Source organism: the organism of the source record quoted next, unplaced genomic scaffold (assembly GCF_019419815.1).
Source record: "Pyrus x bretschneideri cultivar Hongxiangsu unplaced genomic scaffold, Pyrus_bretschneideri_v1 Contig24, whole genome shotgun sequence".
NCBI lineage: Eukaryota > Viridiplantae > Streptophyta > Magnoliopsida > Rosales > Rosaceae > Pyrus > Pyrus x bretschneideri.
This window is the reverse complement of record NW_025999546.1, coordinates 2,237,183-2,261,926: the sequence shown is the minus strand read 5'-3', so window position 1 is coordinate 2,261,926 and position 24,744 is coordinate 2,237,183. Positions and strand designations below refer to the sequence as shown.

The following is a 24,744-nucleotide window of genomic DNA, read 5'->3' as shown; positions in this document are numbered from 1 at the left end:
TATGATGTGAACTAGGAATTTATAGATGGCAGAATGCATTTGCTTTTTCCGCGTCGAAGATGTGAGAAATGTGGTTGATTTAGGCAATCCTTTCATCTAACAAATGTAGAAATTGTTTCAAGTTCTGCTCCAACATTTACATTAAACCAATAATGCAGGGTAGGCTGCTTGGCACAAAAAACGCTGTAACTGAAGGTTGTTTGCAACCCCTAGAAATGTCGAAATTTTCTCCTAATGTTTTATGAACTCCCGTAATGATCTCTCGAACATGATGAATCCGAAAATATATTTTGCCACTTAAGCATGGTGCAGATTGACATTCTGTCACGGTGAATTTGTAAAGCATCAACCCTAGAGTTTGGAGTTCTATCCACAGATATGTTAAATAAAACTCTAAACGTTTTAGGATCATAACCAAACCACCGTAGAACACCAAGCAGCCACCTCGCTATTCTGATTCCGGGGGGGTTTTCTCCATTTTTCCACTAGAATCAATTTGGAAATATGAACTCGATCCTCTCTCCCCGTACTCATGAGGAGGTCGGTCTCTCCTTGTGTTTTTGCAAGGTTCTGCATCTCCTAGCCATTTGTGCATGTTTTGATCATCCCTTGGCTTGTTCAGGGTTGTTCTCCAGTTCTATGGCTGGATCTTTCTCCCCAGTCATCCAGTGCGAACGCAAGCTTTCAACTACTGCTAATTTATTGTTTGGTTTTTTTTATGTTGTATTGTGTATCAATCTTTGCAGGGCAAAACCCTCTCCAAGCGCGGTTTTTCTTCGGTGCGCCCCCTGTAGCATACAGGCATTTTTGTGACCGTCGGATTTCATCCTGCGGTTAAAAATGATTACCTTGTGACATTCTTAAGAGTATAGACGTTGTCAATGTTATCGTGAGAGTTGGTAGACGGGGAACCAAATAAGTTCCCCTTTCACAAAACAAAATGCTCGTTTTCAACTTCTAGGTACAGGCCCTTTCTAAAGGGTTACCATTTTTAGAAAAAGAAAATGAGGATAACACGTGCAGCCGTCGGATCATTTTTAATGAAATCGCGCAGCTAGAATCCAAAAAAACTCTTCACGTGGCAATCGTTCAACGGATGGATACTGTACTTCTTGACCACGTAACAAGCGTTTAATAAACGATGACGCCTCAAAACTAAAACCTTATTGGATAAGTGAATCTCTTCAGGTCCCTATAGTCTACACTATGATCCTAACATTCTTTTTCGACCAAGAGTCATACGTACACCATCACCAGAGATAATGATGCACTTTATATCATATCAGTGCCTCGTTCATCACGTGATTAGATTAAGCGAAGAGGGATGGTACAAAATTTCCCACAGCATAGAGGCACCCATGATTGTTTTTTGGTTGTGATTATCATGGATTGAAAGGCCATCATCACCAGCAATTCCAAAGCAAAAGGAAAACAAAACACAAATAAAAAAGAAATTAAAAATTCAATGTATTATCCAAAGCTTCTACATGTAATCGTTAAAATGGCTCGACAATGAATGCTTATAATTTTTCTAATTAACTCAAAGTAGCGACATTGAAGTCAAACCTAATGTCAAATCCAGCAGAGGTTCCTCAAGCTTTTCCCTTCCTTCTTCTACCGTGGTCCATAAGCATAAGCTGTGTCCAAAACTATACCTCTAAACTATAAGCTCAGAATTAGAGCAACCACAACGACAAATATGCATGGCCTTGCAACAGCACCAGCTGAGGTTGACCTGCAGGCATCAGATAGCTGTAATAAGTATCGTTCGTTACTAGTAACCAGTTCTTCCTTCTGTTTATATTACACCGGAATTCATGAATGATATAAAACAATAGGTAGTAATACATAGACTGAAACCTAGAAGCCACCACCAGCCCCAACTCCCTTGCATTATTTCATTTCTTTTCCTTTTTCTTTACCATTAAGTTTTATTGTATTAAAGACCGACCCCTAAATAAATGTGCAGAGATGCCGTCCTATGTTCAAATGCAAGAAATAGCAAGATGGACTGAAAGCAAACGCTATGAAGCAATGCAACCGTTCATGAGCCAACAATAACTGAATTCCTCTCTCTTCCCAGGAATGCATCAAACAGTAGTGAAAAGCATATAATTCAAATGGAAAGAAAGGGTAATCGGATCACATAGATGACTTCATATGATCCCATTTTTAGAAAACGAGATGATAGGGACCATTATTTACCGTATAGGACCCTCGTGTTCTGGTGCAAAACAAGGGTAAAACAGTGAAATGTTACCTTGCTACAAGCTGCTTGACTGACTCAGTTTCAAGTCCATGCCCTAACGGGAAAAGTGGATCATAGTGTGAATCCCCAACATTCATTGGGAGTTGATCTACAGTTCTGAACCATGTCCTTGGAAGCTTTCCGCTGAATCCATGATCCCCAAAAAGGACATCAGTAATACCTTGACCTTCAGAGCCTGGCAACCATGCTGCCACCAGAGCATCAATCGAGGAAATGTATGGTTCAATTACGATAGGTCTGCCAGTAATTAAGATAACAATGCACTTGACACTTTCACACACATTGCTAATGACACTAGGGCCAGGTTCCACCATTGTTAGATTTGTGCTGTCTCCCAAAGTCTCAACATAAGGGTGCTCGCCAACCACAACAATAGCATATGCAAAGTTGTTGGACTTAACAAAATTGCCATCAGGATTTTCTCTGTAGATAACTTCTGTGCTTGAGTCAACTGTTGAGTTTATAGCACCAAGAATTGTAGTCCCTAATCATGAAAACAAAGTCTGTCAAGATCACTTCTCAAGTAGTTTCCTGGAATTAAACATTCTTAAAATAAATAAAAAATGTGATTGAAATGTATTTGGACATATTCCAGTGCATGAAATAATACTTGAAGAGAAGTTTAGGAAATGTAATCTATCAATATAGCCATGAAAGCAGACTATACCGCTTGTATAGTTGTTGCCGCTGAATCCTTGCCATGTCATTGTCCATCCACCGCATTGGTAACCCAGATTATCAGCATGACTGCCGGCGACTAGAATTTTGGACACCTTCTTGGGAAGAGGTATGACAGGATCTGTATTGTTCTTGCTTTTCCCATTCTTCAAAAGCACAAGGGATTTTCTGACAGCCTCCCTTGCCAAATCTCTGTGAGCCTAGTAATGGCAAAAAATAAAATACAAAAATGATCGATTCATGTCAGGTAGTCACTAAATAAAAAACTTAACTCTTTAGTCTTTACTAACATTGATAATTGACAAGGGAAGACCATGGAACTTGGACCGTACTTGTTGGCCATTAAATGCAACACCAATTGCAAAAGTATAACTAGAAAAATTGGATTCAATAAGACTGTCCATTCTAACTTTATCGAACTATATACATCAATCAAATGACCAACATGAGAGTTGCAATGCTGATATTTGATTATCTTTGATAAACTGACCTGGCTTCCAAGCTCATTGACTAGGCTGAGATCAGCCAAAGGGTTCTCAAAAAGACCCATGGTGAACTTGACAAGTAGAATCCTTCCCACAGCATCATCAATACGATCCATTGGAACCACGTTAGTCTTGACAAGGTTAATGAGATCATTAATGAACTCTTTATAATTGAAAGGGACCATGACCTTCAAAACACAGAGAACCATCTTCAGAGTTTTATAATTGCAACCCAGAAAAAAAAAATTATTACATATGCATTATTTTTCTCATTGTTTCACTGACTACAGTGTAGCAGAGACGCTATTATCTTCTTTCATTTCTGTAAGAGGTTTTTATATAAAATAAGACACGAACCATATCAATTCCAGCTAGAACTGAAGCTTGGACAGAGTATGTGTAGTTTGAATGTGGTGGCGAGGTAATCCTGTCAATACCCTCCCAATCCGATATAACAAAACCCTGAATGTTCCACCAAAACACAATATGCTGTTAGCATGAAACTGCGCAGAACACAGGTAAACGTAAAATAGCAAAATGAAGCACACCACACCTATTGTGAGACCAATAACAACCAGAATAGAAGATGAGCAAATTATCAATTTATATCTTAGTTTCGTATTGAATCTGAAATTTCATTTCATTAACACAGATGAAGCTTAAAGACACTAAAAAGTGAGAACTGATGCAAATCAGGAAATATGCCTAGCTCATAAATTGTATCTAGAGTGATGAGCAAAAACTGCATCAGACGTTTGTTTGAATGTAGTAAGATGGATACAAAGACAACAATCTGTATTGACAACATCGTTGGGCACCGAGCAGTCGAGAAACAAGTTCGAAAAATGTAATGAAATGAAGATGATGTTAGACGGGAAATACAAGAATACATAAATGCAATGAATCCACATATAGACAAAGTGAAAACATAGGAAAGTGAAGAATCATGCTAACCACTAGGCAATGTCCCAAAAAAATCAACCACATTAATGTGTAATGTGGAAGTAAATTGAATTTGATTAAACATGCTGGGGCCAACATGTGAAAATACACAACGTTGAGAAAAAACAGATAAGACTGACAAGTATTTTAAGACTAAAAATAGACTGAGGGCAAGAACAGTTATAAAAAGCAGTCAACTAGTCTCGATTACGAACATATACTTTGAAAACCAGTGATTCAAGCTATAAGATGCTGAGGAAGAGAATACCACACAAATAAAACTACCGATAATTGCAATATGAAAAATTTTTGTACCAGAAACCTTTCTTGTATTGATGGTAAGATGTTAAACACTGGGGTGTGTTAGTTTCGTGCTTACATCAAATCTTGGTAAACAAGCTTGGATATAAAATAAAAGTGAATAAAATGCTACCTTAAATTTAAGGGTGCCCTTGAGGAAGTTTGTAATTAGATCATGGTTTGCATGCATCTTTTCCCCATTCCAACTGGAGTAGGAAATCATCACGGTTGAGACACCCTTGATGATCGAATCAGAATAGGCAGGCATGTGGATGCTAAGCAACTCATGCCGGTCAGTCACAGTGTTGTTCTCATTAATGCCCCTGCTTGTCCCACCATCACCGACGAAGTGCTTTGCACAAGCTGCAACCTTTTTCCTAAAGCATAATAAATAAAAAATATATCAGGAATCACTAAAAGCTTGAGTATAGTAACAGAAGCAAACATGCAAACATGAGGTGAACTTCTAACATATAATTTCAGCAGTTGAAACTTGAAGCAGAGTTTTCACAAATAAATAATTGAAGTACAAGAACATTAATAAGGAAAATATTTTAGTAAACTGCCTATCCTTGTGGGATAGGATATACATGGTTTGCTTATGAATCATGTAAGGCAAACCATGAGATAGACCAGTGGAGAGATTTTTATCATTGTGATGGTTTAAGTTTATCATTGTTCTATAAAAGCTTAATAGCAGCAACAAGATTCAACCAAAATTTATAGAAAATAAAGGGGAAAACAAATAAAGGAATCAGTAAATTCATTTGATTTATTATTGAATTCATAACTAGAAAAACATGATATATGTTCCAAATTATCTTTCTTTTTCCAGAGGAGTAAAATTATCTTTCTTACTCAAAAAATCAAGTAAATTAAGATCACGAACAATACTAAGGTATGACTGTATCTTTTAAATCAAACAAACGGAAAATTAAAATTAAAATGAACACAGAAAAAACAAAGAAAAGATAGAAGTATGCTTATTTTCACAAAATTCATACTTTCCACCAACATATGGCACTCCTTTCCGAGAATTAGCAGGGATATCTCCCTGCAAACCTGGAATAATCTCTGTCATTTCCTCCACAATTTTGTGATCTTCACTGTAGCTTTCATAACATCGACCCCATCTTGGATCTCTACATACCTATAAAGGATGTTCCAGGTAACGCACAGAAGTCACCGGATGGAGAAAATTAGGACATCATTATCCACGTAAAAGAAGAAAATGCTGAATACATAAATCCTTTTTGCAATGTGTTATTTACCGCAATGCATGGGCAAATACATAAGGAATCCCCGTAGCTCGGGTTTCAAGAGCAGTTGCAGAACCAATTCTTCGTACCAGTTCAGGGTCCCTGAATACTGGAAATATTTAATAGGAAGAAGACACATTCAATGAACTAAATGGAAAACATCTCAAAGGATTTTGAAATGTGTGGTTAGTTATTTTAAAGCTCGCTGGAGTAGGACAGAGATTTACTTGTAGGGATTTGACTCTAATGGGCCCTTGTTGTAGTTATACAGTTACAGAGTGCTTCTTTTAAAAGATAGTGATAGATCTCATCCTTTGCGTAAAAAAAGAACAATGCACTATCATGTTGTGAAATGAAGCAAATAGAACCCCGAAATTTTTACTTGCCTGGTAGCTCCAAGCCCAACATTATGGGGAAATATTGTAGCATTATAGACATTATTGTGTCCATGAACAGCATCAATGCCATAGATCATTGGAATGCCCAAACGACTAGATAGGGCTCCCTTCTGAAATTCATTAATCATGTTAACCCAGTCTTCAGCACTAGCTTCTGGAAGTGGTGCACTGCCACCACCGCTCAATACACTACCTGCACAAACCAACAGACATCATCACTCAATTGTCTTATCATCTCATTGCGTTCAATATTTTTCTCTTTACAGAGAGTCTTACTCCCTCCAAGGCAACCAAGCATGGGGGAAAAAGGAGTACAATCTCAAGCCTTGCTAATTGAATAAAGAAGAACCAATCTCATAACCGGATACGTTTTTACTCCCTCCGGAGTCAAGTGATATTTTCCTGTTCAGTGAAATGCAACAAAGAGATGACAGGTGTGGTTTTTTCTTTTTCTTTTTTTTTCTTTTTTTTTTGTGTCAGCAAAGCAGGAATCTATACATATGTTTGGGAAAAGTTGCACAGTATGTACAAATTCCTAAATATTGACACCTCAAACATCGTATGCACAAACATCTATCGCTGCCAGACAACCCCAATGGATTGCAGGGATTTTCTACCAACTGCACCCCCTCCTTTAGCCACTTCAACTGATACATTTGTATATATAAACTAAATTCACTAGAGAACACCCCATCTCATGCGTGAGCACCTCCACAAGAAAGATACACAAGAATGGAGTTGTGCCATCAAACGATTTGACGTTAAAAGTCACTTAACGGCTTGGTTTGAGGCTAAAGCAGGAATGAAATGCGGAGACTATGAGACACAAAATGCAGTTACTTGAAGCTTGCACAGACACTAGAAATGGAACAATTTACGTTGATGTGCATCAAACGCAGTTGAAGGTAGTTGTATTGATATAGATGCATTGCCTTACCAATATAGTAAGTTTTCATAGTATCAGCAGAGGCAACACTCCTATCAATCTGCACCATCTGACCAATCTTCTCTTCAAGAGTCATTCTACTAAGAAGGTCTTCAACTCGAGCAGCCGGTGGTTGGGATGGATCTTTGTACTTGATGTAATCGGCTTTGACCGTTACAAAACCCATCCACCACCAAACCAATAACAAACCCACCACTGGTAACGAAACGCAAGCCATTGTAACACGGTCCCTTTCACTCTGGTAAACCAAACACGAAAGAGCGAAATTACAGAATGCCCATCATTTTTTCTAACCATTATATCTGTTTGGTGGCTGAGAAAATGCAAGACACAGAAAAAAGTATGCAAAGAGTTTTTGTTCGATGTGATTGTCCTTGTTGCACAAGGAGATTATATTTTGAAAACCCATTAAATTACATACAATTATTTTGTATAATAATAATAATAATAATAATAATAATAATCTGAATGGACCCCAAAGCAATCATTTTCCAAATTTAAAATCCTAGTTGCTGATTTTGCAGTAGCTTATTATATTTTCTCTTATCGGAGATCATGTGAAACACAATCTATATAATGAGGAACCAGCAAGATACAGCAACTATATAAATCCAAATATTTTCAACAAAAAAAAATATTAAAAATAATCATTGTCCTTAATCTTCCTAAAATTCTCAGAAGCTAAAACAAAACAAAGAAGTAATTCAGCACTAACAATTAACATATATAATCAAAGAAGAAGAAGAGCAGCATTGTGATTTAGAGAGCGAGAGAGAGAGAGAGAGAGAGAGAGAGATCTTACAGTGAGAGTGTAAAAAGGAAAGAGAGAGAGAGAGAGGGAGGGAGAGGAGAGCGATGGGGAATCAGTATTCAGCAGCGTTAATGCAACTGAAGGGAAGGGATTTCAGTTTTATAGGCAGCTCGGTCAGGCAGCAAGTACAAAGATGAAGAAGCCGATTTATAATTATTAATTAGAGAGAGAGAGAGAGAGAGAGAGAGAGAGAGAGAGTCTTGACTTGTGTCGCCATCTGAAATTTTTTTTTTCTTTATTTTTAAAAATGGAAACTATTCGCGAACAACGGTTGTTCATTTTTTTCGAAGTTTGAAAAACTCATAGAGGCATATTAACTTTTTCATGATCATAATTCTAACTTCCACAACAACAGTGGGTTTCAAACTTGAGACCACCTTTTTTTCACTTAAGAAAATCTCGTAATCCATTTTTTACCACAAGCCACTAGCTCATGGTTATGTCGCCATATGAAATTGAATAAGCCCATTTTTTATGTGCTCTGAAATTTTTTTTAAACAAATGATATTATTTACGTTAAGATGAAGGGTGTGAGTTGCTTCAATAAAATAGTAATGATATAATTTAAATTTGTTTTTAACTATAATCGAACTTAATGTTTCACATTTACAAATAAAAAGGGAATATATTAGATCGTAGTAATAAGTAGTCAAAATATTAAATATTTTAAATTTTTATTAATTAAATTCTAATACAAAATGTAATGATTACAAAGTATTATTACGAGCATCATAGATTATTTTTTTTCGGAAACTGCATCACAGAATTTTTGCAGACACAAGTCTGGTGGTTTTAATTTCATTTATTTTGCTCTTTCTTTCTGGTGTTCCTTTATTTATTAAAATAAAAAGGGAAAAAAAGAACGTGGGTTTTAATTGGTTGGTTCGTGCTGTTGTAACTTGTAACTTTACCTTTGTGAGAATAACGTGGGAACGTTGAGAATCTCCTGAACGTTGTTTTTCGTAAATCAACATTCTCCTCCTAATCCTAATTAATTCCTACCTAATCGTCGTAAAAGAACCTTTTTTACCCATAAAACTCTCATCAGCTAAAATATAAAAGTTGATGCAAACGTTATCAGAACTCGTTGTTATTTTATATTTTAATACAATGTTTTATAATATTAATATAAAAATTGACATTAAACCACGTTGTAACGGAAAATTAATTGCGAGCCCCACTTTTGATAAAATATCTTTAGCAGTTCTCCGGACGAGAACAACCAATTTCTATCATTGTCACGATGAAATCTTTACTAATTAATCATTTATCAATAATCACTTTTTGTATTAGACCAAATCAATAAGATATTTTCTTTACTTTGACTTAGGTCAAAAAAAAATGTGACATGGTTTGAAGCCCACTTCGTTTGAATGGGCCACCTTATGTTGCCCGGCTTGCACAATTGGTTCCTTCTCACCCTCCTATTACAGTCAGTACAGGATCCAATTTCTTTGCCAAAGCCCACCCAAGAATTGGGGTTGTCCAGTCTGCACATCCATTTTTATATTTCACACTTCCTTTTGAATTTTCGACCTTCGGATCGAATAAATTGAAAATGATTAACGGATAAAAATTAAAAAGGGTTGTGTGAGGAGTAAAAGTAAGTGTGTGGATAGCACCATTAAACATGCAAATGTGTTTTAAGTATGACCTATGAAGCGCAGATACGGTGGCACGATAAGACAAATTTGTGAAAATTAGGATACGATACGATATAGATATGCTTATTAAATTATATATTAGTATATAAATTTTATTGGAGGTTAACAAAATATCACTTGCCGAAAATTAGAGCAGTTTACAATAATGTCTTAGTAAAAAGAAAATAAAAGAAGTGAGGAAGATAAAACCCTAATTGGTGGGTAAGGGCAACCAGCCAACTTTAGTTTGCAGGTGAGGTTATACCTCGTACAACACCAAGGGACGCTTGAAATTGTAAAACACCACAAAACCAAAGCAACCAAAAAGGAATATTGGAAGAGGAATAGTCCCACTATTAAGAAAACTCCACCCCACAATCCCCCCTCCCCCCATATAAATTGTCACGCAGGCCACCCAACATGTCCTACAAGAAACCCAAAACCAAGCACCAATAATACGATCTCTAACAAAAGGCATGCAAACAGGAGAGAGAAAGAGGGGAGAGAGAGAGGCTAGGGCCGTACCGAAAATGGCATACCAAATCCCGAACCAAAAGTCTTCGGAACAAGAATCCAACGACCGATCCCGAACCTTCGGTGCTAATACCCGCCCAAGACAATCCCATCGTCCCATTTATGAAGATTTCCAGCCCCACTTTGAATTGAAGGAAGAGGAGGAAGCTCACATTGTACAAGTTCATCTGCCTGGTCTCTTCCTCTTCTTTTCCTACTTTCTTTCTTTACCCGACTCTTTACTCAAGTTGGGCGCTCGTTTGGAATTGCTTCTTTACAAAACATTTTTGTTCATTAGCACTTTTGGTAGAATCGCTTTTATTAGAAGCACGTCAAAATTTTTTATTAAATTGCAAGTGCTTTTTTGAATCCAAAAACACTTCTTAACTTTTTCTGCCGAACATGATCATAAGCGCTTTTGATGATTTGAAAGCGGGTTTTAGTTATTTTAAAATTAATTGATCGTACCAAATCACGTTGGTATTATATTAACAATCTACATTATTTTATAGAGCGGGGAGAATTCTCGACTCACTAGACAACTGAACCGACCTAACTCATGTGTTGCAAAATATATGGTTTATTTTCAGGTTTTAAGAAGGAACAGGCTAGGATTACCTATGTGAATAACCCTGGTGTGATCAGGGTTTACGGACAAAGACCTCTCGACAACAACATATGGAGCCGTTTCAACCAAACATTTCCGGTTCAACGGAATTGCGACGCAAGTAAAATTCATGGCAAATTTAGCAATGGGATTCTTACCATTACAATACCAAAGAAATTCATCACATGGACTGCAACAGCCGAACCTGCTGCAACCACGGTCAAGCCGAAGCCACACGAAGTTCAAGAGGACCCAATTCCTTCAAAGCCGAGTTTGACAACACCGGCAGGCCCTTCGACAGACACCTCTTCGGATACAAAGGGTCGGGAAGTTATTTCTCAAACAGCTGCTGCTTCTGCTCAAGGTGAACAACAAAGGGGCAAGACAAGTGCTCAAAAAGCTGCTGCTGCTGCCGCATCGAAGGCAGAAAAGGCTACTTTCACTGCCAGAGATGAAAAGAAATGGATGACAAGAATGGTCGTCCTCCATTAGCTCCTCCGAAAGGCACTGCAGCTGAGACAAAAGCACGAGAGGATACGGAGGATGAGGCTCTTCCAAAACCAATTTCATCGATCCAGAAGGAAAAACAAAGGGATGAGAAGAGGCTGATACCGTTGACTAGTCCGGAAACAGGCATAGGCGAGCCCAAGTCTGACGAGGGTGATCAGGATGGAAAGAGAGGAAAGGCTTCTGTCAAGAGTGTTTATCGCACGGGGGTTGAAAACAAGGATCAGAAAGAAGCAAAAGGAAAGGCTGATGCAGAACCGAAGAATGCTGAGAACGTTGTCGAAACTAATATGCACAAGGAAAGGGAGACTGATGAGAGAAGCAAAGAAGTAAGTGCCCTCCTTAAGATTTTAGAGAGGGAAAAGAACAAGGGCAGGGGTTTCAGTAAGCCTAAAGAGGAGGGTTCTACTGCTGCACATGTGATGGCTGCTGCAAAGGAGCGTATGAAAAATCTCAGAAGCGGGATGAATGATGAAGAGAAGCAGAAGTTGATCAAAGTGGGCGCAGCGGTTCTAGTTCTTATGGTGCTAGGGGCTTCTGCATCCTACAGTTTGTGGTCCTCTGGGAAAGGCAAAAACTAAGGCAGGCATCTATTCACATTCCATTACAAATCTGTTATTACAAACTACACGATCACATACACAAGTATTGCAGCTTTTACATCCATTTGTATAGAAATTAACTACGACGCATAAATATACCTTACAAACAGGTGTAATATATATCCATCCTTGGATGAAAGCAATACAAATGACTGGTTCAGCAGGGGTATATCATCTCGAAATTGATTCATACCCGAAACAAAAAATTAATATGTTGATCTGCAGAGGACCCCAAAACTAGTACTCAAAACAAATTACATGATCTGCCTTTATGTTTGTGGACTACAAGTCTAGTGGCCATCAACGAAATCATGAAATTCTCAATGAAAAACTAAGAGTTCATCGATCAGTTAAAGCATAATGCAAGTGAGATGTGCATAGGACGTTAAGACAGACCTGACTGGAAAGAAAACATACATACATAGACTTGATTGAGAAATTTCCAACTAATTGACGAATTCTTTAATTTTGTCATCAAATGTAAACAAAAATCCATGCAAACATGATATAGACGGTTATAATTACACGGACCTAACTGAAGAGGCACCCAACGATGAGGATCAAATTGGTCATTTTGACTAAACTAAGATTATAAACTGATTTGTCTAACATGCACATGATTTAATCATACAACATACCTAAAAATCATCCAAAGCTCCCCTTATCCTCCTAAATTTCTGCAAGTGTCAACATATCTCAAAATCTCAACAAGTAATCCAAATAGGATTTTGTCTACGGAGTGCTACGCAGGTGAAGATACAGGCATTTATGACGTCTTTGGCAAAACAGTGATCATAAGCTTTGGACAAACCAATCGATGAGCCATTGATATATGCCATCATACTTCTTCAGTTGTTAGTCACCACAGATATTTTGTCACTGCCACTATAAGCACCCAAATTTCAAGATGCAAGAGAATGGTCATACCTAGCAGCATCAACCGTTGTCATCTCTGCTGTATTTGAAACTGCGGAAAATTTATAAAAAAGTGAGACATCAATAAATCAAAGCATTCTTTAGGGAGGATAAAGAAATAGTACATGCCACATCTACACGAATATATCCCATAAGGCCGTCATTATCTCTCATTGGAAAACTTCCCCAAGCATTTTCTATGTTTCGCTCGTCCTATATGTTGCTACAATTCACTCAGCATTTTACGTCAACTATATTCAAATTATTTTCAAGATACAAACAATTCAGAACAATCTTATAGAACCTCAAAGGCTTTACAGTTATGAGGGTACAAATGAAGACTGTAATCAAAGAAATACCCAATTACCATTCAGAAAACTCACAAAACCATTAACACAGATAATAGATCCATACAGCAAGCAAGGGAATTAATTTCATAATTCTTAAAAGACAGAAAGAAAAAGTGACAAGTGGAGAAACACTCTGCTGTGAATGTTAAATATGAGAGACTTAGGAAAATCTATGTAGCCTATATTTATGGAAATATAAGAAGAATGCAGAAAAATAATAAAAAGTGTTTCTTTTAAATATATATATACACACACATGTGAAGCGAAATCCTAATTGACTATAGATTTATGTTTAAGTTACAACTGTTCTACTAGAAGATTTCAAGGGTTTCTTAACCTTCTAAGCCTGAAACTCCAACCCCTTCTCGGAAGGCTTCCGTTTTCTTTTCAAGCGTGTTGCTCCAGCATCCTCTGTATTAGACATATATAAGTTTAGATACGAGCCAATTGTCCAACAAACATGTGCAAGAAAAAAGTTATTTACAATCTGAATACCAGCTCACTGTCTTATGGATCATCACTGTATGCCAGAATAATATAAAAGAAAGCACCAAACCTCACAAATTAAGCTTACTAGTGGAGTTGTTAATATGATATTATCCAAAGGAAAAGGAGTAATGTTTTGTAATTACCCCATTGGTGTGTTGTGCACAAAAAGGAAAACGAATATTAATCATCTATGATTTTAAGATGAAGTTTTAGTAGCCTGTTTGGGGTTGCTTATTTGGGACAACTGCTTTTTCAAAAAAAATTTGCTTCATGTTTGTTATGGTATTGGCATATTAATTTATGCCTGATAAACTGCTAACCTTCGTTGCACTGTTTTAAATTTTCAAAAAACAAATTTGCTCTTTTTCCTGTCAAAATAGAAAATGGGAATGAGAGTTCTGTACTCCTCGTGAACTTGAAATTTAAGTGATAAAAACCGTGCAAAGGCACGTAATACACATCAAAGTAGTAATCTTACCTTCAAGTGGACTTGATGCATGATCAATTGCACATCCATTTGGTGTGCCCTCTTCTGAAATAGGGGAGCCAGAATTACTATCCACCAACTTTGATGAACTCTCTATGCACTTGTCTTGTTGGTCCGGAACATCAGGAGAAGGAATTGCAGGTAAAAAGCAAAGCTCTTCCTGTGACATATCTGAATCACTGAAAGCTGAATCCTTCTCCACTGTCACAATATCAACTTCATCATCTTCATTAATATCAGATCCTTTTACCTGCATCAGTAACTTTAAATTAGACACCGGAAAATGAACAAAAAATAGCCCAGATTCAGACTCTTCTAACCTTCTCAGTTTCAGGGATTAGATCAAACTCATCTTCTCGTTCTACGTATTCCTCATTTTCCTCAAGCTCTTTGAAATCAGGAGCAAATGCACTCCAGTTCTCAGTGTAATCTTTAGCCCAGATATAAACCAAACCAGTCAGTGAAACAGAGACAACAATGGGGTGAACAGGATGCCACACCAAATCGATCAAGGCTTCCTTTGGCCCTTCAAGAATTTTCACAAGATGCCCGGCCCTATCCCATATGTAAATCTTGTGTTCTCCTTTGCTTGCAGAACCACCAATCACCCACTCACCATCACCACTGAAACAAGGTGCTTTCCAATGCATCTTTGTGATGGCATCTTGAAACTCACGGAAAAGTGTTAAGCATTTTGATCCAACAGCTTTCAACTTCTCAATACCATCAGTTCCATCAAGGGTCTCATTTAGGTCATCCAGGGTTTTAAGTCCATCTTTCAGAGGCAGAAGGTTCTCGTAGATCCTGATTGTTCTATCATTTGAATTTGTAAGCAAATACTGTCCATTCCTGCTGAATACGATGTTCTTAATCACAGAACCTCCAGAAATGGGAACCACGGCACGCACTTGAACACTTTTATAATCTATTACAAGTATTTCACCTTTGGAGTTCCCTGCATAAATTAGATCACCATACTTATTAAAGCAAGCAGCAGTAGGAGAGAAAGGTGGAGTTCCCTCAGAGATTTTGTTCCGTGACAGAGGGACAAGTCCTGGGTTAGAGTCAGGAATGGAAACTGGAAGAACAACTGTGCTTCCAGTATTCAAGTCAACAATGATGGGAGCAGAAGAGAGAGGGCATGCCAGGCAAAGAGATGGAGTAGGCGAACCAGGATGAAGCCGAGCTTGTAAGGGGTTTGTTGCAGTACCGTTCGCATTATCTTCTCTCCACTGACAACATCCCATAGTGTCAACGACTTGTCCGCAGCAGACACAAGAATGCGATGGCCATACTTTGACCAACATACACTAGTTATCGCAGCAACACAATCTTTATCATGAAGCTCCTTGGCAATGCCCCTGGTCTCAAAATCCCAGATGATGCAATTGCCATCAGAGCACCCCGCTGGTCAAGAATACCAAACAAGTATCGAATGTAAGAAGAAGACCCTTCAGAATATCTCCAGTAGCATAAGGACACATCAAATGTCAATGGCAGTAAAAATGAATGCAAAATTCAAATTTAAACTAAACAATCAACATTTAATGTTATGGCTTCCTATAGACAACCTCACTTAATTCTTTGCAGATGCAACTCGACAAGTGGTTAAGACTTTTTATTAAATTTAATTTACATAAGAAACATAATCTTCATTGAAGATTTAAAAGCGAACAACATACAAGTGAACAAGGAGCCCACGTCTAGAAAATAAAAAACATAAAATCCGCAGCAACACCACTGTCGTAGGGGAAAGCATGAAGACAATAACAGAATTCCAACGAACTACAAAACAGAGGCGCTCCAATCTGAAGAAAAAAATAAAAAAATAAAAAAAAAGAACAGAAAAAGATACCTCCCAAAATATTGCAATGCCAACACTCTCCTGTTAGCTCTTTCGGGCATAAATCAAAGGCGATTAAGAAATGGCTACGCAGAGCATGAAATGGCTACGTTGAGCATGAAATGGGATAGCTAATTCTACAATGTTACAAATTGTGGACTCAAGTCCTTATTACTCAAAAGGAAAACTTAATGTGCACCAAATTTACAACTTTGCTTTTGTTTATCCTTTTGTAAATTTATTTAGAAAAGTAGGAAAAGCAAGTAATGGGGGCGGAGGTGGGTGGAAAAAATACCAGCAAGAAGGGTACCGCGGCGGTTGAAGGCGATGCATTTCATAACGCCATGCTCCAAATACTCCTCTATCACTTCTGGGAAATCCCCTTGTAATGGGTCTTCACACAATTAAGTATTTAGTTAATTAACTAATTGATTAATTATACACTTAATCATTCAGATTTTGGGTTTTGTTGCCAAAAAACCATCAAATTAAAGAAAAAGAAAACAAAATTCTTCAATTAAAAGTGAACAATGAAGAGAGAGAAGTGGGGGTTTACCGATAATTGGGGCGTTCATGGCTATGTGGTTGCAGAGTTGCTTATCAAAGAGAAACTCTGCAAAATGCTGCGTTTTGATGTGTGAAACCAGCAACAGCGGCAGGAGGAGGAAGAGGAGGAGGAAGAAGCTCCCTCTCTTCTGTGTCAGTGTTGTCGTCTTCTGAAATCCCCAATGCTTACGTGCAAAAGCCCACGCGGGGCTTTTTACATCTACCCACACCCTATAATTTCCTCTTTACCAGCCCTGTTGAGAATGATAGGGATTCCTATTTTTCTACTTCAACGTTTTCAACTCATAAGTGTGATTTTTTATTTTTACAATAAATGATAAGATATAGAAAAGAGCTACCCAATCATATAATAAAGAAATTTAACAAGTAAGCACTAAACATGTCCCATGTTTTTTTATATATAAAACTCACAGTTATCGTGCGACGATTACTCGAGTGTTTGGATTAATGATCATTTGAGTGACAGTTGTACATAGTAATAAAGTCAATTTTTTGATTTTTTTTTCTCGTAATTTGCATTGGAATCTTGCATTAACACTATTGGAATATGCAATTATGAATTCGGCCTCTAAATGAGTAGCATTTATATGTTTTATTTTCTTACATCATAACATCAACATATGATCCCAAATCTGCATCGCTTTAGCATCTAAAAATCTACAATAATCTGAATTGATAATCTACATCTGGCTTTGATATATACATCTGCATCTGCCTGGAAGTGAAATTACAAATAAAAAAAATATCACTAAATTGTAGTAGTAAGTAATAAATGTATGTTTAATATAAAAACAATGAACCAAATATATCCAAAACTAACTAAAATACAAAAGTTGATTACAAATATATATTTTGAATAAATAACTATAAAAATCGAAAGTTTTTGAAAGTTTTTTTTTTTATCAAAATACTACAGAAAAAATTTGGATCGAAATTTTCATGTTCAAATTTAGAAATTTTATTATCGAAATAAAAAACATCATTCTAACGTGCACTTCTATACTCAACAAATAAACTCACTCATTAGACCCTAAACCCTATAGGCATCAAACTCAAAAGTGCAACTCTCCATGACTCTTTGCCACACAATATTTTTGACACAATTCTTGTGTCAACGTTATAAAATATTATGTCAAAAACGTGATATGACAGATAGTTCATAAACGTCCCACTTTTAATCTCCTTAGCATTTGTCTTATTTATAGGGTGAGAATTAACGACAAAATAATAAAAAAATACAAATAACTCTCGAATACTACGATCTAGTGATATTATTATTTACTTGTAATTGTAATGAAATTTTAAGTTCGATTATCATGAATTTGAACTTTGTTATTTAAAAAAGCCCTTAGGTTCGAAATCTCCCGAGTCCCGACTGTTGAAATCCGCGCCAAGGCATGCTTCCGCTAGTAGGCTGAGGGTTTAAGCAAACACTTCCATTCGTCTTCCCCACCCGCCACCATCGCCTATGCCTCCACCTCACTCGCTCTCTCATCGCCACCGTTACTCCGCCTAAGCGAGTCGGGACCCACAATGGCAGCTTCCACTGCGACGAAGCCCTCGGCTGCTTCATGATTCGCCTCACCGACAAGTTCTCCAATGCCGAAATCGTCCGCACTCGAGACCCCCAGGTTTTCCATCCCCTTCCTTTCTGATTGGTTCCCGAGAAAATTTATGATAAATGAAGAATTCGAAAGACTCTCACATCATCAAAAGCGCTTCTGAGTTTTCCAAACCAAAATAGTTTAAAGTGCCTCGGGGTTTAATATAGCAGTTGAAGTGCTTTTTGAAATCGGCTCTTCCTTCAAGAAGCACTTTAAGTTCCTTTTCTAGGAAGCACTTTCATTTTTCTTAAATGTTTCGATCTACTCCAAATAGAAACGCTTAAAGACGCTTCCAAATAAAAGTGCTTTCTAAGGAAGCATATCCAAACGAGCTCGAAATTGGAAATGTTCGAGGCAATTTATGATTTCATATTGTTGTTATTGTTTGGTTGAGGGTTTTAGGTTTTGGAGGGTCTGGATGCTGTGCTTGATGTTGGCGGTGTGTGTGATCCTAGTAGGGATCGGTATGATCATCACCAGAAGGGATTTGAGGAGGTTTTCGGACACGGGTTTAAGACCAAGCTGAGTAGTGCTGGTCTGGTTTACAAGGTATTTGCTTCAGAAGGTCCTTTCTTTTCAAGGATTGAAGAAATGGGATTTCCAAGTGTTTAACTTTCCTCGTGTTAAATCTGTTTGTAGCATTTCGGGAAGGAAATAATAGCCAAGGAGCTTCAGGTTGACGAAGGCCACCTCGAAGTGCATCGGTTGTTCTTAGCTGTTTACAAAAGCTTTATGGAGGTGACTACTAAAATTCTGCATCTTTCTTTTATATGTAAATGGAACTTGTTTAGAATTAATTCATTATCTTCATTTGAACTCACACAGACTTGCGGATATTAAGAAACTACTAATTTTATAATACAGATCAAAGCCCCTATGATGGATGCCCATTTTGCATATGTTTGATTTATCAAGTTTTCATTGAAATGACGTTAGTAGTTTCGTTTTCTTTACCATTCAAAAGATTTTCTTTGACATGGATTCTTTGTTAGTCCAACTGTAATTTTAAAATTTTTAATTACTTGTAACAGGCAATTGATGCTGTCGACAATGGGATCAATCAGTACGACACTGACCAGCCTCCGAGATATGTGAATAACACACACTTGTCTTCATGGGTGAGCAGGTTGAATTGATGCTGTCAGATGATTGAGAAGATTGACTTGCGTTGGCGCGTTACTAATTGAACTAGGTCTTGTCTAATGACTGGAAGATGCAATTACATCGTTCTGTTTACCTTTTTGATGATTTATTCATTATACAAAATATTAAACCCAAATTTCCCGTCACGTGATGAGCGATATAGAAAATAAGGGATAATTCCGACGAAAATGATTTGTACGAAAAGGAGATGGACGAGTATATATCATTTGGCTAGATGACATAGAGGCTACGCTGCCAGAGATCCAAAGAAGCCACCATGCACGTGCGCACTGATTTACCCCACCGCCGCTGCCACCGCAACCATCAGAATCACCAAATCCACCGCCTCATCAGCTCTCAGAAAACCCATCTCCTTCACCCCAATCAAATCCAAGTCCGCCTCCCCTCTCAAAACCCACCACCTCCTGAATCAAATCGACCGCCTCCTCCGACCAGTCTACCCTCACAACCACGACCTCCATCTCCCCAAAAAACACTCAAAGTCTCGCCTCTAAAACGGCGAAACCCTCAAGTTATTAATAAGGAACATTTTCAAAATTAACATCGTAATGGTGTTACAAAATGATGCAATATTCATGTCTCAGTTGCGAAAAAGGTAAGGTTTCACGATAATCGATCAAATTTACTTGACATAATTATTGTAATGTTATAGTTAATTACGCAAAATGACATAGATATTACCATAACAAGATTGTCATTTACGATGTGGATGCCATACTATCTTAACTACATTGTTAAGGTGAGATTTTTATACTTAGAGGCGATTGCATTACAGTACTAACGTTCAAATTAAATGTTACTAGTTCCTTTATTTATTTATTTATCAAATGGTAGCGCAAATTGACTCTCAAATTTAAACGCAATCATATACTAGATATTAAAAAAGATAAATTACATATACGAAACATTCTAAGAACATCAAAAACTTGGTAAAAACTATTTCATAATTATGTTGCGAAAATTCTATGAGATTCCAAACATTTTGAATCTAAAAATTCTGATCTGATCTGAAACTTTTGGAATGAAAACTGCAAACCAATTTACCCGTCCGAAAAGGAGTGTTCTATCCACACCCCCTTTAGTACTTCTCACACACCCCTTGTTAATTTTTATTCTTGATTTTTTATAATTTAGTTAATCCGACAGCCACAAATTATGAAAGTGTGTATGAAGTTAAAAAGAGTGTAGACAGCCCAAACCAAGGCTTTTGGTCAGCAACACTGCACAAGCAGAATCCATCGCAAAGCGCCCTGAAGCCAATTAGAATTGGTGTGTGTTTGCCCTTTACCGCAGTAGCCAACAACCAGTAAAGGAAAGAAAATTTGTACACAAAAGCTACTTTTGAATCAACCAATAAGAGTATCCTACATTTCTGTATCCCTTCACATAAGAAAGCAGAACCTAAACTGTCGATTTCACTACACAACTCTCCTAATCGTATACCGGCTTAAAAGAACGAAAAAACATATAAAACTTTACAAACTGTACTGTTCATAGCAGGCAATTTCTCTATATACAATGTGTGCAGCACGAGATCTATATGCGTCTTTACATCGGATAGCCGAAGTCTTGGTACCCCAACAAACCCCCCTGATCAGGCACACGACTCTGCGGGGTCAACTGTTGCAATGGAGACTGATGAGTCGGATCTGCAGGTGGAGGAATCCAATTGCGATCAGCATGGCACTGGTACCGAGTTACTCTCTACGGTCGGTTATGTCGTGAATGCTTGATCTTTTCCTTTCCTTTTCACTGAGCTTTGGCGAAGGAAATACTTCTGGGCATGGCTTGCTACTTGGGTTGGTGTTCTTGTCACAACCACATTTCTTGAAATGCTCCTCCAGTCGCCCCTACCAAACTTTTTTAGTCCGATTAGAAATAACCTGTTAGAATACAGAAAAAAAAACATCAGGCTCCTGAACAGTATTTCCTAACACAACCGCGTCGCATTTAAATCTGATGCAGGGTCGTAAAAACAATAAATGAAATACATCTCGTGATAACAGAACCACTTCAGTATGCCTGACCTATCAATGAACTACATAAAATATTAGGAAACTCGAACGGAAACTTAACCAATTTCTACTCAATGCCATTTTGAGATGAAAAATTATATTGAAACGACATTCAAGAGCTTTAGTTTAGGCATTGGACCACTACAAAATAGTCCATTTATATCTTAATGACAAAATAGGACTAAGCTTAGACATTCTAAATAAGAATTTCAATTACTTAAAGCCCCAAACGAAGAAATTCACGGCCTCGTGCTCCTTTTCTCTGTCCTTAGAAAAACCACAACTATGTTTTTAGACACAATAACAACTATTTCACCCTCTGTTCCAAATTTGGCAACAAACGCGCATTCTAATTTAGAAAATATGCAACATCTTGTTCAGCTGGCAAGAATGCTTTCATGACATCCGTCAAACTCGGTAAACCTAAATATAGAATGGAGGACAAGGTTTTCATGACATTCCAACTAGCTCCGCTTGGTAGCAAAGAAAATGGAGGACAAAGTAAAGAACCAACATTTGGAATATTAAGACCAATTCTCTAGTCTGTTTGACTTTAAAAAAAATTAATTACAACCCAATATTTCCAAACAAAAAGACCAAAACGATGAATTTTCAAATTCCAATTGGCGAAATGTAAAGTATTTGATTGATATTGGTCAAATATGGATGACAAATTTGATCAAATACTGAACAGTAACCATTTCGGCCACTGGAATTTGAAAATTCATCGTTTCCGCCAATTTCCCCCAAAACAAAAAATGGGATAGTAAAATCAGAAACAAAGAAACAAAAACAACCCAAATCGCATTCATTTGTTTTCGAAAATCCAAATAATCAATATATATATATGACAATAATTATCTGAGTTTAGTTGAATCTTTCCCTCAAATCGTATAATATAATATGTTAACAAGTTCAATTTCAATTTCTTACCGGTTAGAAACAAAGTTTGATAATTTAAAGAAAAACCAGAGAAAAAGCAATTACTTGTGTTCTTGTGGAGTCCAAGGAGTTCCCTTCTTCCTCTCAGGCTCGCCATGCTTATTGACCTTGGACCCAAAAGTGATCTCACCGGCCGTGTCCCAGCACTCATCAGCATAACTCGGCAAATTGACCCGGCCGGAATCGATCTCCAAGACATCGTGCACCAAATCCTCGTAGTGCTCCAAAACCTCTTTAGGAGTCTTGCCCGGTAGCTCTTGGGCGATCCTATCCCACCGATCGGGCAAGTCGTCGGAGAACCTGACCAGCGCCTGCTCAAACAGCTTGTCTTCAACCCGAGTCCACGGAGCCGACGCCGCCGACTGAGCCACGTCCGACCAACACGGGGCCGTTTCTTGGAACATTCGCGGGCTTGGGGTTTTTTCGGGTTTTTGTTGTTTTTTGTTTGGTTTCTTGGACATTTCGCGTTGTTAGGTTTGGTGGGAGATTTGGAGAGTTTTTGTGGTTTTTATAGATTTGGAGATTTGGAGGTTTTTTTGTTTTAATTTTTTTTTTTTTAATTTAGGAATTTTTGGGTGCGGAGAGAGTCAAAATGCCAGCTCATACTTCAAAATCGACACGTTTTGTCACTTTTTGTTTCATGTCGTTTTCAGCTGCACAAGTCGAGTGCCAAATGTACGCGCCTATTTTCTACCTTTTTTACTTTTTCGAGTTTTTTTATGTTAACCTTTTTGTTTTTTTATTTTTGTAGTTTCTCGTATGGTTGGATATTTTCAATTGAGTCATTAAAAAAAAAAGTAAAAATTTAGCTAAAATTTTCTCTGAGATTTGCATAATTCATCACTTTGGTTCATGAAATTTAAAATCAGTAAAAGTGGTATATGAGTTTGTCTACTATCAATAATTTTGGTCCTTCAATAAAAATTTATATTAAATAAGGATCAATATAACAAAAATACTCTCAATTTAATAAACAATGGGCCAAATGATTTGACAAAAATTAAGGGTATTTTTGTCATTTTAGCCTTATTTAATTTCATGGGATGACCAAAATGATTAATGGTAGACAAATTCAAGAATTACTTCTATTGATTTCAAATCTCAATGACCAAAATGAGGAGTTATGCAAATCTCAATGACTATTTTAGCTAAAAAGCCTTAAAAAAATTAGAGTGACACGTGGTCATGATCCACTCACTTTGTTTTGCGCCCCCTTAGAACCTAGCGAGAACAAGGTTTGAGTTATAGAAAGACGAGTAGTAGCGTGGACTTCCTATAGTGGGTTCACTTTTGCTTTGTCACTAATGAGTGTAATCAATTGTATAAACTTACTTTTAATTATAGGGTATAACACGTACATTGTGTTTTACTGTTGTACACACTACTGTTATGCACTAATTGATGTGATATAAAAATTGAATTTACTTCAAGGATGTGACCCCAAGTGGAGAGTGTTGGAACCAAATTCGTGCACTTCCATGAGTGGTGGTTGAGCGCAAATCCAAGTAAATCCAAGCAACCTACAAAAGAGTGAAATAACCGTGAGGAAACCTAGGACCCGACGAGGAGGGGAGTGTGCCGGCAAAGGCTCTCCGATGGTCAAGTTAGTGAATGACTTTAGACTCAAGCAGTAGACAAGAGAATTCAAGTGTTTATACTGCGTGACAGTAGATGAACCCTAGGTAGGTGTATTTATACTGTGGGGAGACTTTTTTTATGATAGAATCATCATTTTAAGCTGGGAGAATCCTAAAGGATATCTAGAAGTAGATATTGCATCATCTTAAGAGTTGTGTTTATTTGTAGTGCACGTCAATCCCTAGGTTGTAAGAACTTCAAGACTTATAGAATATGATTTGTCCATATCCAAATCAGATTGTGTGTCTTGCAGAACAAGCATGGTCATCCAACGAAGTCTCAGGACTCCACCTAGTGCCCCGGAGTAGAGGTATTTCAATATGAATAAAGTAACGTAGAAGAAAAAAAATTCAATAAAAAAAGAAAGAAAAAAAGCAATAAATAAAATAGAAAATGATACAATCTGTACTTGCTACCAATTGTCCACAAGATCTATCACTAGTGTGGTAGCGACTGCTCTCATTACCAATCTCCCCCCCCCCCCCCAAACCCCTTCTTTCAATTTTTTATTTTTTTGTGTTTTTTTTTATAGATTTTGCTAATGTTTCTTTTATTTCTCTTACCATACAACAAACTATCTATTCATGTTCTTCAAAATATATTTTCCATGTAAATCTATTAGAATTCATATTTAAACACTTGTAACCAACGATTTAAACCTAATTTTAAAATATGTGAATTTAATAGTGGTTACTCAAATAAAGTAACATAGGAAGAAAAAACCCAAAGGAAAAAAACAAAAAAGCAGAAAATATAAAATAAAAAATTGG

The 24,744-nt window shown here is 37.2% G+C and overlaps 1 protein-coding gene and 4 pseudogenes across 1 annotated transcript; 2 read left to right on the top strand and 3 right to left on the bottom strand.

Moving 5' to 3' along the window:
• Positions 1-1,450: 1,450 nt before the first annotated feature.
• LOC103933626 lies at positions 1,451-7,589 on the bottom strand (annotated as a pseudogene).
• Positions 7,590-9,896: 2,307 nt separating this feature from the next.
• LOC125478267 lies at positions 9,897-12,120 on the top strand (annotated as a pseudogene).
• A 271-nt stretch (positions 12,121-12,391) lies between these two features.
• On the bottom strand, positions 12,392-16,824 carry LOC125478266 (protein RBL-like). The gene is given in 7 exon segments (XM_048586326.1): positions 12,392-12,927; positions 13,563-13,636; positions 14,193-14,451; positions 14,522-15,393; positions 15,396-15,608; positions 16,340-16,438; positions 16,601-16,824. Coding segments are annotated over 6 exon segments (1,533 nt in total). The 5' UTR covers positions 16,620-16,824; the 3' UTR covers positions 12,392-12,927; positions 13,563-13,565.
• Positions 16,825-18,008: 1,184 nt separating this feature from the next.
• Positions 18,009-19,404, top strand: LOC125478333 (annotated as a pseudogene).
• A 1,296-nt stretch (positions 19,405-20,700) lies between these two features.
• Positions 20,701-22,848, bottom strand: LOC125478254 (annotated as a pseudogene).
• Between the last annotated feature and the right edge of the window lie 1,896 nt (positions 22,849-24,744).